The sequence below is a fragment of the Rhinoraja longicauda genome, chromosome 41 (genome assembly GCF_053455715.1).
Source record: "Rhinoraja longicauda isolate Sanriku21f chromosome 41, sRhiLon1.1, whole genome shotgun sequence".
Classification (NCBI taxonomy): Eukaryota; Metazoa; Chordata; class Chondrichthyes; order Rajiformes; family Arhynchobatidae; genus Rhinoraja; species Rhinoraja longicauda.
In genome coordinates this window covers 11,008,834-11,024,536 of record NC_135993.1, presented here as the reverse complement: position 1 = coordinate 11,024,536, position 15,703 = coordinate 11,008,834, and the positions used below count along the sequence as shown (strand labels likewise).

Sequence of the window (15,703 nt, the reverse complement as noted above, 5' to 3'; positions counted from 1 at the left end):
CACTGGGAGTGGGGTAGTGTGGGCATTAGGAGTGGGGTAGTGTGGGCACTGGGAGTGGGGTAGTGTGGGCATTTGGAGTGGGGTAGTGTGGGCATTAGGAGTGGGGTAGTGTGGGCATTAGGAGTGGGGTAGTGTGGGCATTAGGAGTGGGGTAGTGTGGGCATTAGGAGTGGGGTAGTGTGGGCATTAGGAGTGGGGAGTGTGGGCATTAGGAGTGGGTAGTGTGGGCACTGGGAGTGGGGTAGTGTGGGCATTAGGAGTGGGGTAGTGTGGGCATTAGGAGTGGGTAGTGTGGGCATTAGGAGTGGGTAGTGTGGGCATTAGGAGTGGGGTAGTGTGGGCACTGGGAGTGGGTAGTGTGGGCACTAGGAGTGGGTAGTGTGGGCACTAGGAGTGGGTAGTGTGGGCATTAGGAGTGGGGTAGTGTGGGCATTAGGAGTGGGTAGTGTGGGCATTAGGAGTGGGGTAGTGTGGGCATTAGGAGTGGGGTAGTGTGGGCATTAGGAGTGGGTAGTGTGGGCACTAGGAGTGGGGTAGTGTGGGCATTAGGAGTGGGGTAGTGTGGGCATTAGGAGTGGGTAGTGTGGGCATTAGGAGTGGGTAGTGTGGGCACTAGGAGTGGGGTAGTGTGGGCATTAGGAGTGGGTAGTGTGGGCATTAGGAGTGGGGTAGTGTGGGCACTGGGAGTGGGGTAGTGTGGGCATTAGGAGTGGGGAGTGTGGGCATTAGGAGTGGGGTAGTGTGGGCATTAGGAGTGGGGTAGTGTGGGCATTAGGAGTGGGGTAGTGTGGGCACTGGGAGTGGGTAGTGTGGGCATTAGGAGTGGGGTAGTGTGGGCACTGGGAGTGGGTAGTGTGGGCACTAGGAGTGGGTAGTGTGGGCACTGGGAGTGGGTAGTGTGGGCACTAGGAGTGGGTAGTGTGGGCATTAGGAGTGGGGTAGTGTGGGCATTAGGAGTGGGGTAGTGTGGGCATTAGGAGTGGGTAGTGTGGGCATTAGGAGTGGGTAGTGTGGGCATTAGGAGTGGGTAGTGTGGGCATTAGGAGTGGGGTAGTGTGGGCACTGGGAGTGGGTAGTGTGGGCATTAGGAGTGGGTAGTGTGGGCATTAGGAGTGGGTAGTGTGGGCACTGGGAGTGGGTAGTGTGGGCACTGGGAGTGGGTAGTGTGGGCATTAGGAGTGGGGTAGTGTGGGCATTAGGAGTGGGGTAGTGTGGGCATTTGGAGTGGGGTAGTGTGGGCATTAGGAGTGGGTAGTGTGGGCACTGGGAGTGGGGTAGTGTGGGCATTAGGAGTGGGGTAGTGTGGGCATTAGGAGTGGGTAGTGTGGGCACTAGGAGTGGGGTAGTGTGGGCATTAGGAGTGGGGTAGTGTGGGCATTAGGAGTGGGTAGTGTGGGCACTAGGAGTGGGGTAGTGTGGGCATTAGGAGTGGGGTAGTGTGGGCATTAGGAGTGGGTAGTGTGGGCATTAGGAGTGGGGTAGTGTGGGCATTAGGAGTGGGTAGTGTGGGCACTAGGAGTGGGGTAGTGTGGGCATTAGGAGTGGGGTAGTGTGGGCATTAGGAGTGGGTAGTGTGGGCACTAGGAGTGGGATAGTGTGGGCATTAGGAGTGGGGTAGTGTGGGCATTAGGAGTGGGGTAGTGTGGGCATTAGGAGTGGGTAGTGTGGGCACTGGGAGTGGGTAGTGTGGGCATTATGAGTGGGGTAGTGTGGGCATTAGGAGTGGGGTAGTGTGGGCATTATGAGTGGGGTAGTGTGGGCACTGGGAGTGGGTAGTGTGGGCATTAGGAGTGGGGTAGTGTGGGCATTAGGAGTGGGGTAGTGTGGGCACTGGGAGTGGGTAGTGTGGGCACTAGGAGTGGGTAGTGTGGGCATTAGGAGTGGGTAGTGTGGGCGGTGACACACAGCGGGGAGTCATATAGCTTGATTCAGCACCGCGGGGCCATAGCATTGCATTGCATTGCACAGTATTGCAACACACCACACCTCTCCCCGCCCTTGTGGGAGACAAGCCGCTTTGCCCTGTGCAATCAAGGCAATCTTGGGGACTTGCAGTAAAGCTCCACGCACAGCCCAGTCTGCAACAACCAACGTCCAGCCATGGAGCAGAGTGTCGCTGCTGTGATCTTAGCTCTGACTGCAATCCTCCTGCTTTACTTCTGGGGCAACAGGGGGAGGAAAGGCTGGCTTCCCCCCGGCCCCACCGCCCTCCCACTCATTGGTAACGCTCTCCACATCGACAAGCGAGCCCCTGACCGTTCCCTCATCCAGGTAAGGCGCTTCAATCTGCTGCTGATACTCACTCCTCTTGAGACCAGTTTCAATGGTGTATCATTATCTCCCCAAGATTGCCATGTAGCACTGAGATCAGTTTCAACGGTGTATCATTATCTCCCCAAGATTGCCATTTAGCACTGAGATGAGGACAGACTTTTTTCCACCCAGAGAGTTGTGAATCCTTGGGATTCTCTGCCACAGAAGGCAGTGGAGGCCAATTCACTGGATGAATTCAAGAGAGAGTTAGATTTAGCTATGAAGACTAACAGAATCAAGGGATATGGGGAGAAAGCAGGAACGGGGTACTGATTGTGGATGATCAGCCATGATCATATCGAAGGGCCGAATGGCCTCTTTCTATGTATTTTCTATTTCCTATTTTCTATGTAGCGGCTTGTACCCGCTGGAATTTAGAAGACTGAGGGGGGATCTTATAGAAACTTACAATATTCTTAAGGGGTTGGACAGGCTAGATGCAGGAAGATTGTTCCCGATGTTGGGGAAGTCTAGAACAAGGGGTCACAGTTTAAGGATAAGGGGGAAGTCTTTTAGGACCGAGATGAGAATGGTTTTTCTCCCACACAGAGTGGTGAATCTGTGGAATTCTCTGCCACAGAAGGTAGTTGAGGCCAGTTCATTGGCTATATTTAAGAGGGAGTTAGATGTGGCCCTTGTGGCTAAAGGGATCAGGGGGTATGGAGAGAAGGCAGGTACAGGATACTGAGTTGGATGATCAGCCTTGATCATATAGAATGGCGGTGCAGGCTCGAAGGGCCGAATGGCCTCCTCCTGCACCTATTTTCTATGTTTCTATGTAAGTGCAAAGTGTAATTTCACACTGCACACACTTTTCTTTATAAACTATCCTCCTTAAAAGATAGAAGCACAAGGAACTGCAGATGCTGGATATATATAGTCACAGAGTCTTACAGTGAGGAAACAGGCCCTTCGGCCCAACTTGCCCACACTGACCAACATGCCCCATCTACACTAGTCCCACCTGCCCGCGTTTGGACCATATCCCTCCAAACCTGTCGTATCCATGTACCTGTCCAACTGTTTCTTAAACGTTGCGATAGTCCCAGCCTCAACTACCTCCTCCTGCAGCTCGTTCCAAACACCCACCCCCCTTTGTGTAAAAAAGTTACCCCTCAGATTCCTATTAAATCTTCCCCCCCCCCCCCCCCCCCACCTAAAACCTATGTGCAGATGCTGGTTTAAACCGAAGATAGACACAAAATGCTGGAGTAACTCAGCGGGTCAGGCAGCATCTCTGGAGAATGGGTGACGTTTTGGGTCGAGACCCTTCTTCAGACTCAAAAAGTCTGCAGAAGGGTCTCGACCCGAAACGGCACTTAAACCTATGTCCTATGGTTCTCGTGTGAAGTATTGAAAGTTAAAATTTGCTCTGCAATCATGTTTGCAGGCACTTCCTTTTAAAAACGAGACTAGAAACAAGGAACTGAAGATAAACAGATAATGCTGGAGGGACTCAGCGGGACAGGCAGCATCTCTGGAGTGAAGAACGCTTTGACCCAAAACGTCGCCCATTCCTTCTCTCCAGAGATGCTGCCTGTCCCACTGAGTTACTCCAGCATTTTGTGTCGATCTGCGGTTTAAACCAGCACCTGCAGTTCCTTCCTGCACAAGAAGCTGCAGATGATGGATAATTGTAGTGAAATATGCTGTTGGATAGTTTTAGTAAATTTCATTCTGCATCCACAACCTTTAAAAATAAAGACAGAGGCACAAGGAACTGCAGATGCCAAATATATGTAGGAAGAAAACTGCAGATGCTGGTACAAATTGAAGGTAGGCACAAAATGCTGGAGTAACTCAGCGGGTCAGGCAGCATCTCGGGAGAGAAGGAATGGGTGACGTTTCGGGTCGAGACCCTTCTTCTGACTGAATGTATGTATAAAGTAAAACTTTACTTTTCAACCAAGACTGCGAGCACTTCCTTAAAAAAAAATAACCTTCCTTAAAAATAAGGAACTGAGGACGCTGAAATCTTCAGCAATGAACAAAATACTGGAGGAACTCAGCGGGATGGACAGTATCAGTGGGGTGGGGGGTGGAGAGGGGATAGGCAGATGCCATTTTGGGTCATAATTAGTTTGAAGAGCAGAGAGTGTTTTATTTACGTGCCAAAACGGAACTGTGAATTTCTTACAACGGACATCTAAATATAGTACTCAGTAAAACGGACAAGAAACAACGAAGAAAGTTCAGTATGTATCGGAGTTTGGTTGGATAAGAAGATAACTGCAGACGCTGGTACAAATCGAAGGTATTTATTCACAAAGTGCTGGAGTAACTCAGCGGGTCAGGCAGCATCTCAGGAGAGAAGGAAAGTCTGAAGAAGGGTCTCGACCCGAAACGTCACCCATTCCTTCTCTCCCGAGATGCTGCCTGACCCGCTGAGTTACTCCAGCATTTTGTGAATAAATAACCCGGAGTTTGGTTGGAGGGCGTGGTGTTTAATAGCCTGATGGTTGTAGGGAAGATGCTGCTACTGAACCTGGATGTTACAGTTTTCAGGGAAGATACCTCTAAACTGAACTAAGCTAACGGTGGCGCAGCGGTAGAGTTGGCGCCTTACAGCGCTTGCAGCGCCGGAGACCCGGGTTCGATCCCGACTACGGGTGCTGTCTGTACGGAGTTTGTACGTTCTCCCCGTGACCTGCGTGGGTTTTCTCCGGGAGCTTCGGTTTCCTCCCACACTCCAAAGACGTGCAGGGTTGTAGGCTAATTGGCTTGGTAAATGTAAAAATTGTCCCTAGTGGGTGTGGGATAGTGTTAGTGTGCGGGGATCGCTGGTTGGCGCCGATCCGGTGGGCCGAAGGGCCTGTTTCCGCGCTGTATCCCTAAACTAAACTAAAACAAATGTTCAAGGTGAGATGGGGCATAAGGTGTGAGATTCACAATACCCTGCTCATGTGTGTGCCTATCCATAAATGCCACAGTCGTATCTGCCTACACCACCATCCATAGTTCCATTTATTTTATGTTTAGAGGTGCTTCGGCCCACCGAGTTTGCAATCCTTGCACACTTACACTATCCTGCAAACACGAGTGACAATTTACAATTTACAACCGAAGCAAATTAACCGACAAACCTGCACGTCTTTGGAGTGTGGGAGGAAACCGGAAATCCCGGAGAAAACCCACGCAGGTCACGGGGGGGACGTACAAACTCCGTACAGACGGCACCCGTAGTCGGGATCGAACCCGGGTCTCTGGCGCTGAGAGGCAGCAGCTCTACCGCTGCGTCGCCGTGCTAAGTTTGAACAGTTCCTGACTTTCCTGCACATTGAATAGGAATCTGAGGGGTAACTTATTTCCATGCAAAGGGTGGTGGGTGTATGGAACGAGCTGCCGGAGGAGGTAGTCGAGGCAGGGACTATCCTGACATTTAAGAAGCATTTGGACAGGTACATGGATAGGACAGGTTTAGAGGGATGTGGGCCAAACGCAGGCAGGTGGGACCAATGGCCTAATTCTGTTCCAATGTGTAGATTGTTAATTTTTTTTAAAGAAATTTAATCCATTTTAAAATAAGGCTGTAACGTAGCAAAATGTGGAAAAGGTAAAGGTGTCTGAATACTTTCTGAATGCACTGTACATACACAGACGTGCACACACACACACACACACACACACACACACACACACACACACACACACACACACACACACACACACACACACACACACACACACACACACATGTGTTTCCTTAAATAAAGGTACAAACAAGTTCAGGCAACTTCAACAGCCTGACCGCGGGAGAAGACGGCAGGGGAAGAGAAAATACATTCTGGCCTTCCATCACAGTGAGGAGGTGACTGGAGGAGACTCACTGTGATGGATGTTTCTTTTTTTGTTTTGTGTTGGTTTGTGATTGTGTGTGTTATTGCTTATTTTTATTGCTCTTATTGTTGGACTGTGGGTGACGAAACCTCGTCCAAAAGACTTGTTTTTTTTGGATGACAATAAAGGTTATTCTGATTCTGATTCTGAAACCTGTGACATGGGTGGCTAAATTTGAAAGTTATTAAATCATAATGAGATACCACAGCATTAATAATGGACCGGACTATGATCCTTTTGAGCTAATTTGAGATCAAAGTTTTACCAATTTTTAATAATTTCAATTTTTTTTTTTAAATGAGACTTTAAAAAAAATATATATATAATATATACACACACATGCACACACACACACATATATATCTATCTGTCGAAATATATATATATATATATATATATACACACATATATATACATATATATCTGTCTGTGTGTGTGTGTGTATATATATTTCACACACATATATGTGTGTCTGCATGTGTGTATATATATACACACACATATATGTGTGTCTGCACGTGTGTGTGTATATATATATGTATATATACACACAATAAAACACTGTAGGCTCTTGAGCTTGGGGGAGTCGTGTTTGGTAATAGGTGCTATGTGAATAACCGTGAGTAGATGAAGGGTCTCGACCCGAAACGTCACCCATTCCTTCTCTCCTGAGATGCTGCCTGACCCGCTGAGTTACTCCAGCATTTTGTGAATAACCGTGAGTAGATGATATCAGTGGCAAGGTTAATGCTCTGTAGCAGACAGTGTTCCAGTCATGAACAAGGGGGCCCTCATTTGTCACCTGTCCGTGCCAGTTAGACCAGACCTGGGCCATGGTGGTTTGCGTCAGGTAATGCGTGCGTCAGCCTGTTGCAACTCTGCAGGCATCATTGCAGCTGCCGTCTGTCGGGGGGGGAGCAGTGCGTTGGAGCAGTGTGCTGATCTCCCCCATCTGCCAACTGCTCGGCTAGACACCAGCTATCTGAGTGACCCATCCACCTTTTTCACAACAACATTGCCTGATGATGGAATCACCGTCGTTATCAGCAGTCAGGGAAACATTCCAATCACAAACAGTCAGAGAGGCCCAATGGTCAGACTCCTGCAACACCCTCTCTCAGTTCAGTTCAGTGTAGTTTATTGTCCTGTGTAACGAGGTACAGTGAAAAGCTTTTGTTGTGCGCTATCCAGTCAGCGGAGAGACAATACATGATTACAATCGAGCCATTTACAGCGTGCAGATGCATGATAAAGGAAGTGTAAGAAAATAACTGCAGATGCTGGTACAAATCGAAGGTATTTATTCACAAAATGCTGGAGTAACTCAGCAGGTCAGGCAGCATCTCGGGAGAGAAGGAATGGGTGACGTTTCGGGTCGAGACCCTTCTTCAGACTGATAAAGGAATAACATATAGCGCAAGGTAAAGCCAGCAAAGTCCGATCAAGGATAGTCCGAGGGTCACCAATGAGGTAGATAGTAGTTCAGCACTGCTCTCTGGTTGTGGTAGGATGGTTCAGTTGCCTGATAACAGCTGGGAAGAAACTGTCCCTGAATCTGGAGGTGTGCGTTTTCACACTTCTGTACCTCTTGCCCGATGGGAGAGGGGAGAAGAGGGAGTGGCCGGGGTGAGACTGGTCCTTGATTGTGCTGCTGGCCTTGCCGAGGCAGCGTGAGGTGTAGATGGAGTCAATGGGAGGGAGGTTGGTTTGTGTGATGGTCTGGGCTGCGTCCACAATTCTCTGCACTATCTCGCGGTCCTGTAAGTTGTTCCCAAACCGTGCTGTGATGTTTCCGTCTGCGATTCCGCCAGTTCTCCAGCTCTATGGCCACACAGGACCATGATCACATTGAATGGCGGTGCTGGCTCGAAGGGCCGAATGGCCTCCTCCTGCACCTATTGTCTATTGTCTAAAAAGTTTCTTCTCACCTCAGTTTTAAATGGCCTCCCCTTTATTCTTAGACTGTGGCCCCTGGTTCTGGACTCCCCCAACATTGGGAACATGTTTCCTGCTTCTAACGTGTCCAATCCCTTAATAATCATATGTTTCAATAAGATCCACTCTCATCGTTCTAAATTCCAGTGTATACAAGCCTAGTCGCGCCAGTTTTTCACCCAGAGAGTTGTGAATTTGTGGAATTCTCTGCCACAGAAGGCAGTGGAGGCCAAATCACTGGATCAGAGAGTTAGATAGAGCTCATGGGGCTAGTGGAATCAAGGGATATGGGGAGAAGGCAGGCACGGGTTATTGATTGTGGTCGATCAGCCATGATCACAATGAATGGCGGTGCTGGCTCGAAGGGCCAAATGGCCTCCTCCTACACCTATTTTCTATGTTTCCAGAGATGCCGCCTGTGCCATTGAGTTACACCAGCATTTTGTGTCTATCTTCGGCAGGTACATGGATAGGAAAGAGTTAAGGGCTAAAGGTGGGCAAATGAGACTAGTTCAGATAGGGCTCTTCATAAGGTCATAGGTGATAGGAGCAGAATTAGGCCATTCAGCCCATCAAGTCTACTCCACCATACAATCATGGCTGATCTATCTCTCCCTCCTAACCCCATTCTCCTGCCTTCTCCCCATAACCCCTGACACCCGCACTAATCAACAATCTATCTATCTCTGCCTTAAAAATACCCATCTAGGCCAACATAGTTACGAGCAAGTTGGGCCGAGCTTTATGACTCCATATTTCCACGTCAGAAACGTGCCTCATTCTTTCCCTATACATGTCCCAATACCTCCTCCCTCGACTCCATCCAAGGTCCCAGACAGTCTTCTCAGGTGAGACAGAGGTTCACCTGCACCTCCTCCAACCTCATCTGCTGTATCCGCTGTTCCAGGTGTGGACTCCTGTACATCGGCGAGACCAAACGCAGGCTCGGCGATCGTTTCGCTGTACACCTCCGCTCAGTCCGCCTTAACCAACCTGATCTCCCGGTGGCCCAGCACTTCAACTCCCCCTCCCACTCCCAATCTGACATTTCTGTCCTGGGCCTCCTCCATTGTCAGAGTGAGGCCCAGCGCAAATTGGAGGAACAGCACCTCATATTTCGCTTGGGCATCTTGCAGCCCAGCGGTATGAACATTGACTTCTTTAACTTCAAGTAACCCTCTCTCTCCATCCCCTCCCTCTTCCCAGTTCTCCCGCCAGTCTGACTGTCTCCGACTACATCTTATCTCAGTACCGCCCCCTCCCCTGACATCAGTCTGAAGAAGGGTCTCGACCCGAAACGTCGCCCATTCCTTCTCTCCAGAGATGACAATAGACAATAGGTGCAGGAGTAGGCCATTCGGCCCTTCGAGCCAGCACCGCCATTCAATATGATCATGGCTGATCATTCACAATCAGTACCCCGTTCCTGCCTTCTCCCCATACCCCCTGACTCCGCTATCCTTAAGAGCTCTATCTAGCTCTCTCTTGAACTGCCTGTCCCGCTGAGTTACTCCAACATTTTGTGAATGAAACCAGCATCTGTAGTTCCTTCTGACGCACTCTTTCCCACTGAGTATGGGAGCGTTTGTTTTCCTCAGTGTTTGTTTACCCACGGCATCCTGTGGAAAAAAGCTTGCTCCTTCTCGGCATATACAGTCAATTATCTGTTTCCCAGATAGCCCACAGCTGTCTGACTATTCTATTTCTCCCTACCCTAAACACGATCCCCTGTGCTCACCTGCAGGGAAAAGAAAGTATTCACCTGAAGGTCGGAAGCTTTGAACGCCCTGGAAGTGAAGTGTGTGTGTGTGTGTGTGTGTGTGTGTGTGCAAATATTTGAGCAGCGAGGCGCGGCTGGCTTCTGCAAGCAGAGTCACAGGCAGCGTCTGACAAAGCAAACTATTCCCCTTCTGATTAGAAACATAGACAATAGGTGCAGGAGTAGGCCACTCGGCCCTTCGAGCCAGCACCGCCATTCAATGTGATCACGGCTGATCATCCACAATCAGTACCCCGTTCCTGCTTTCTCCCCACATCCCTTGATTGCGTTAGCCCCAAGAGCTAGATCTTGGATCTTCCAACCCACCCTCACCTGCACGGTGGCGTGGCAGTGGGCAGAGCAGCTACCTCACAGCGCCAGAGAACCAGGTTCGATCCTGGCACACGCAATGCTGGCATTTATTTCAAGAGGGCCAGAATACAAAACAAAAACAGGGACGTAATGCTGAGGCTCTATAAGATGCTGGTCAGGCCGCATTTGGAGTATTGTGAGCAATTCTGGGCCCCATATCTGAGGAAGGATGTGTGGCTCTGGAGAGGGTCCAGAGGAGGTTTACAAGAACCATCCCAGGAATGAGTGGGTTAACCTATGATGAGCGTTTGTTGGCACTGGGCCTGTACTCGCTGGAGTTTAGAAGGATGAGGGGGGACCTCATTGAAACGTACAGAATAGTGAAAGGCCTGGATAGAGTGGATGTGGAGAGGATGTTTCCACTAGTGGGAGAGTCTAGGACCAGAGGGCACAGCCTCAGAATTAAAGGACGTTCTTTTAGGAAGGAGATGAGGAGGAATTTCTTTAGTCAGAGGGTGGTGAATCTGTGGGATTCTTTGCCACAGAAGGCTGTGGAGGCCAAGTCAGTGGATATTGTTAAGGCTGAGATAGATAGATTTTTGATTTGTACGGATGTCAGGGGTTATGGGGAGAAGGCAGGAGAATGGGGTTAGGAGGGAGAGATAGATCAGCCGTGATTGAATGGCGGAGTAGACTTGATGGGCCGAATGGCCCAATTCTGCTCCTATCACTATGACCTTAAGACATTGCTTCACACTCTTAAATCTCCATTCCTACAACAACATTTCTTAATTTAACTATGATATTAAACTATGATATTAATTTAACTTTGATTCTTAATTTAACTATGATTCTTAATTTAACTATGATATTAATTTAACTATGATATTTAACTATGATATTAAAACCCTCGGACTATCCTTGATCGGACTTTGCTGGCTTTACCTTGCACTAAACGTTATTCCCTTATCATGTATCGATCTGTACACTGGAAATGGATCGATTGTGATCGTGTTTTGTCTTTCTGCTGACTGCTTAGCATGCAACAAAAGCTTTACACCGTGACAATAAACTAAAGTTGAACTGAAAATGAACCAACTGTGTCTCTGTCTACCAGCTGTAAAATGTACACATCAGACTGGCGCGGTGGCGCTACGGTAGAGTTGCTGCCTCACAGTACCAGACACCCGGGTTCCATCCCAACGACGGGTGCTGTCTGTATGGAGTTTGTACGTTCTCCCCGTGACCTGCGTGGGTTTTGTCCGAGATCTTTGGTTTCCTCCCACACTCCAAAGACGTGCAGGTTCGTAGGTTAATTGGCTCGGTGTAAGTGTAAAATTGTCCCTAGTGGGTGTAGGATAGTGTTAGTGTGCGGGGATCGCTGGTCGGCGCGGACCCGGTGGGCTGAAGGGGCCTCCTTTCCGTGCTGTATCTCTAAATTAAACAACTAAACGAAACTATTTATTCACAAAATGCTGGAGTAACTCAGCAGGTCAGGCAGCATCTCAGGAGAGAAGGAATGGGTGACGTTTCGGGTCGAGACCCTTCTTCAGACCTATTCAGAAGGGTCTCGACCCGAAACGTCACCCATTCCTTCTCTCCTGAGATGCTGCCTGACCTGCTGAGTTACTCCAGCATTTTGTGAATAAATACCTTCGATTTGTACCAGCATCTGCAGTTATTTTCCTAAACTAAACTAAACTAGATCAAGTGCAATCAAATGGCGGACTCGATGGGCCAAATGGCCTGATTATCCTCCTACATTTATGGTTATTGGTCCTGATGTGAAACATCATTTAATTCATGTCCTCCAGAGATGCTGCCTGACCCATGATATTCGCCACCAACACCACTATTTTACCTCCAACTATGACAAAGGAGGCCATTCTTCCCATTGCGTCCATGCAAGCCCCCAGCAGAGCAAACCTCTTCAACGTATTAAGAAACTGTTCCTCCATCTGGTGGTACGTGCTTTCAAGCTTCTGCATCTTTTGACCACACCATGAGTACAACAGCCAATGCAAAAGGATATTCAGCCAATTTGAGGAAGGATATTCTTGCTATTGAGGGCGTGCAGCGTAGGTTTACTAGGTCAAATCTCGGAATGGCGGGACTGTCGTATGTTGAAAGACTGGAGCGACTAGGCTTGTATACACTGGAATTTAGAAGGATGAGAGGAGATCTTAGCGAAACGTATAAGATTATTATGGGGTTGGACACGTTAGAGGCAGGAAACATGTTCCCAATGTTGGGGGAGTCCAGAACCAGGGGCCACAGTTTAAGAATAAGGGGTAGGCCATTTAGAACTGAGATGAGGAAAAACTTTTTCAGTCAGAGAGTTGTGAATCTGTGGAATTCTGTGCCTCAGAAGGCAGTGGAGGCCAATTCTCTGAATGCATTCAAGAGAGAGCTAGATAGAGCTCTTAAGGATAGCGGAGTCAGGGGGTATGGGGAGAAGGCAGGAACGGGGGTACTGATTGAGAATGATCAGCCATGATCACATTGAATGGCGGTGCTGGCTCGAAGGGCCGAATGGCCTCCTCCTGCACCTATTGTCTATTGTCTAAAAGAGAAAATAAACAGAGTACAGAACATATCACATACTTTTATAATGCGGATATGGAGGAATTTCTTTAGCCAGAGGCTGTTGAATCTGTGGTATTCATTGCCACAGACGGCTGTGGAGGCCAAGTCATTGGGTATGCGTTAAGGCAGAGATTGATAGGTTCTTGATTCGTAAGGGGTGTCAAATGTTACAGGGAGAAGGCACAGAATTGCAGAGAATTGTGGACGCAGCCCAGACCATCACACAAACCAACCTCCCTTCCATTGACTCCATCTACACCTCACGCTGCCTCGGCAAGGCCAGCAGCACAATCAAGGACCAGTCTCACCCCGGCCACTCCCTCTTCTCCCCTCTCCCATCGGGCAAGAGGTACAGAAGTGTGAAAACGCACACCTCCAGATTCAGGGACAGTTTCTTCCCAGCTGTTATAAGACAACTGAACCATCCTACCACAACCAGAGAGCAGTGCTGAACTACTATCTACCTCACTGGAGCCCCTCGGACTATCTTTAATCGAACTGTACTGGACTTTATTGTGCACTAAACATTAATCTCCTTATCCTGTAGATAGGATGGCTCAATTGTAATTATGTATAATCTTTCCACAGGCTGGTTAGCACATAACAAAAGCTTTTCACTGTACCTCAGTGCACATGACAATAAACTACACTAAACTAAGATTGGGACGGAGGGAAAAATAGATCAGCCATGATTGAATGGCAGAGCAGACTCAATGGACTGAATGGCCTAATTCTGCTCCTAGATCTTATGTCTGTCTTATAGATTGCAGACCGGATAGTGAGTTTAGGATTCCCACCTTCACTGGGTAGAAAGGATCACTCAGTTCTTAAGAAGGGTCTCCACCTGATTGTGGATGATCAGCCATGATCACATTGAATGGCGGTGCTGGCTCGAAGGGCCGAATGGCCTCCTCCTGCACCTATTGTCTTTCCTCTCCCCCTTTCAATCAGTCTGAAGATGGGTCTCAACCCGAAATAATGAATGGGTCTGAAGAAGAGTCTTGACCCAAAACGTCACCCATTCCTTCTCTCCAGAGATGCTGCCTGACCTGCTGAGTTACTCCAGCGTTTTATGTCTACCTTTGGTGTAACCAACATATGGAGTTCCTTCCTACAGCTACATGGTTTTAGCTTTTAGTTTTAGAGATGCAGCGCGGAAACAGGCCCTTCAGCCCACTGAGTCCGCGCCGACCAGCGATCCCCGTACACCAACACTATCCTACACACACTAGGGACGATTTATAATCTTTACCAGAGCCAATTAACCTACAAACCTGTACGTCTTTGGAGTGTGGGGAGGAAACTGGAGCACCCGGAGAAGACTGAGCACAGAGAGAACGTACAAACTCTGTACAGACAGCACCCGTAGTTAGGATCGAACCCGGGTCTCTGGCGCTGTGAGGCAGCAACTCTACCACTGCGCCACCGTGCCCCCTGTGTGGGGAGGGGAGGGGGGTTATTGAGGGAAGCGGGGCAGGCGTGTGTGTGGCGTAGGGTTGCTAACTGTCCCATATTAGCCGGAACCTCCTGTCCTTTGGTCTAAATTGGGTAGTCCCGAACTGAACTGCCCTTGTCCCGTATTAGGCCCGGGGGGACACTATTAGGCCCCGACACTGTAGGCCCGGACACTGTAGGCCCGGACACTGTAGGCCCGGACACTGTAGGCCCGGACACTGTAGGCCCGGACACTGTAGGCCCGGACACTGTAGGCCCGGACACTGTAGGCCCCGACACTGTAGGCCTGGACACTCTAGTCCCAGGGGCCGCTGTAGGCCCAGACACTGTAGGCGCGGACACTGTAGGCCCGGACACTATAGGCCCAGGGGCACTGTAGGCCCGGACACTGTTGCCCTTGGGCCGCTGTAGTCCTGGACAGTGTAGGTCCGGAGGCCCGGGCACTGCCTAACGGAGGTTGTGTAGCAACCCGGTTCTCGGCCCGTGCGGCCGCCATTGGTGGAGCGGAAGCACGTGGCCGCTGGCTAGGTGAGGTCACATGAGGCGTAGGGTGGTGATGTCACCTCGTCCCGTATTTGGGAGTGAGGAGGTTGGCACCCCTAGTGTGGCGTGAGCGGCTCTGAGGCGAAGGCTGTGGGTACAAACATGGCCGCCTGACTCCTCCGCGGTTACCGTGGCGACGCCGACCTCCGGCCCTTTGTTCCCCGCAGCTCGGCAGGAAGTACGGGCCGGTGTTCACCGTGTGGCTGGGCCCCCGGCCGGCCGTGGTGCTCTGCGGCTTCAAGGCCGTGAAGGAAGCTCTCGTTGACCAAGCGGACGATTTTGGAGCCCGGGGAACGGTCCCATCAATCAGGAAAATCACGAATGGATACGGTAAGAAGATGGACAAAGATGGCCCTGCGCCCCCTGACCCCTGACCCTAATGACAACAGGAAGCGTGCGATCATGGGTTTAGTTCAGTCTCCCACACTCCAAAAACGTACAGATTTGTAGGTTAATTGGCTCGGGATAATTGTAAATTGTCCCTAGTGTGTGTAGAATAGCGTAAGCTAGGATCGCTGGTCGGCGCGGACTCAGTGGGCCGAAGGGCCTGTTTCCGCGCTGTATCTCTAAACAAAACTAAACTAAACTAAACTAATTGGTGGAAGGTGCAGGTTAGGAGGGGGGGAGATTAGAATTAGGATTATATGTGTTGTCGGACTGGAGGAAGTTGGGGGAGGGGGGGAGAGAAGGGAGAACGGGAGGAGGAGAGTGTGAGGGGAATGGAGGGGAAGGGGAGCAGGAGGAGGGTAGGGAAGGGGGAGGGGAGAAGGAGGAGGCATGAGGGGGGTAACGGGGAGTGGAGGGAATGGAGGGGTGAAAGGGGGGGAGGAGAGAGGGAAGGTGAGAGGGGAGGAGGGGGAGGGGGAGGGGAGATGGTGAGGTGGAGGGGGAGGAGGGAGGGAAGGTGGGAGGGGAGATGGTGAGGGTGAGGGGAATGGAGGGGAAGGGGGAGCAGGAGGGGGG

At 50.0% G+C, this 15,703-nt stretch overlaps 1 protein-coding gene across 1 annotated transcript in view; it reads left to right on the top strand.

The window, feature by feature from the left end:
• The first annotated feature begins 2,003 nt into the window (after positions 1 to 2,003).
• The window catches only part of LOC144611744 (cytochrome P450 2G1-like), a 14,883-nt gene continuing 1,183 nt past the window's right edge, over positions 2,004 to 15,703 (top strand). Inside the window, exons 1-2 of the mRNA XM_078430977.1 lie at positions 2,004 to 2,271; positions 14,908 to 15,070. Coding sequence (XP_078287103.1) covers positions 2,101 to 2,271; positions 14,908 to 15,070 — 334 coding nt within the window. The 5' untranslated portion in view covers positions 2,004 to 2,100. The remainder of the gene's footprint in view (positions 2,272 to 14,907; positions 15,071 to 15,703) is intronic.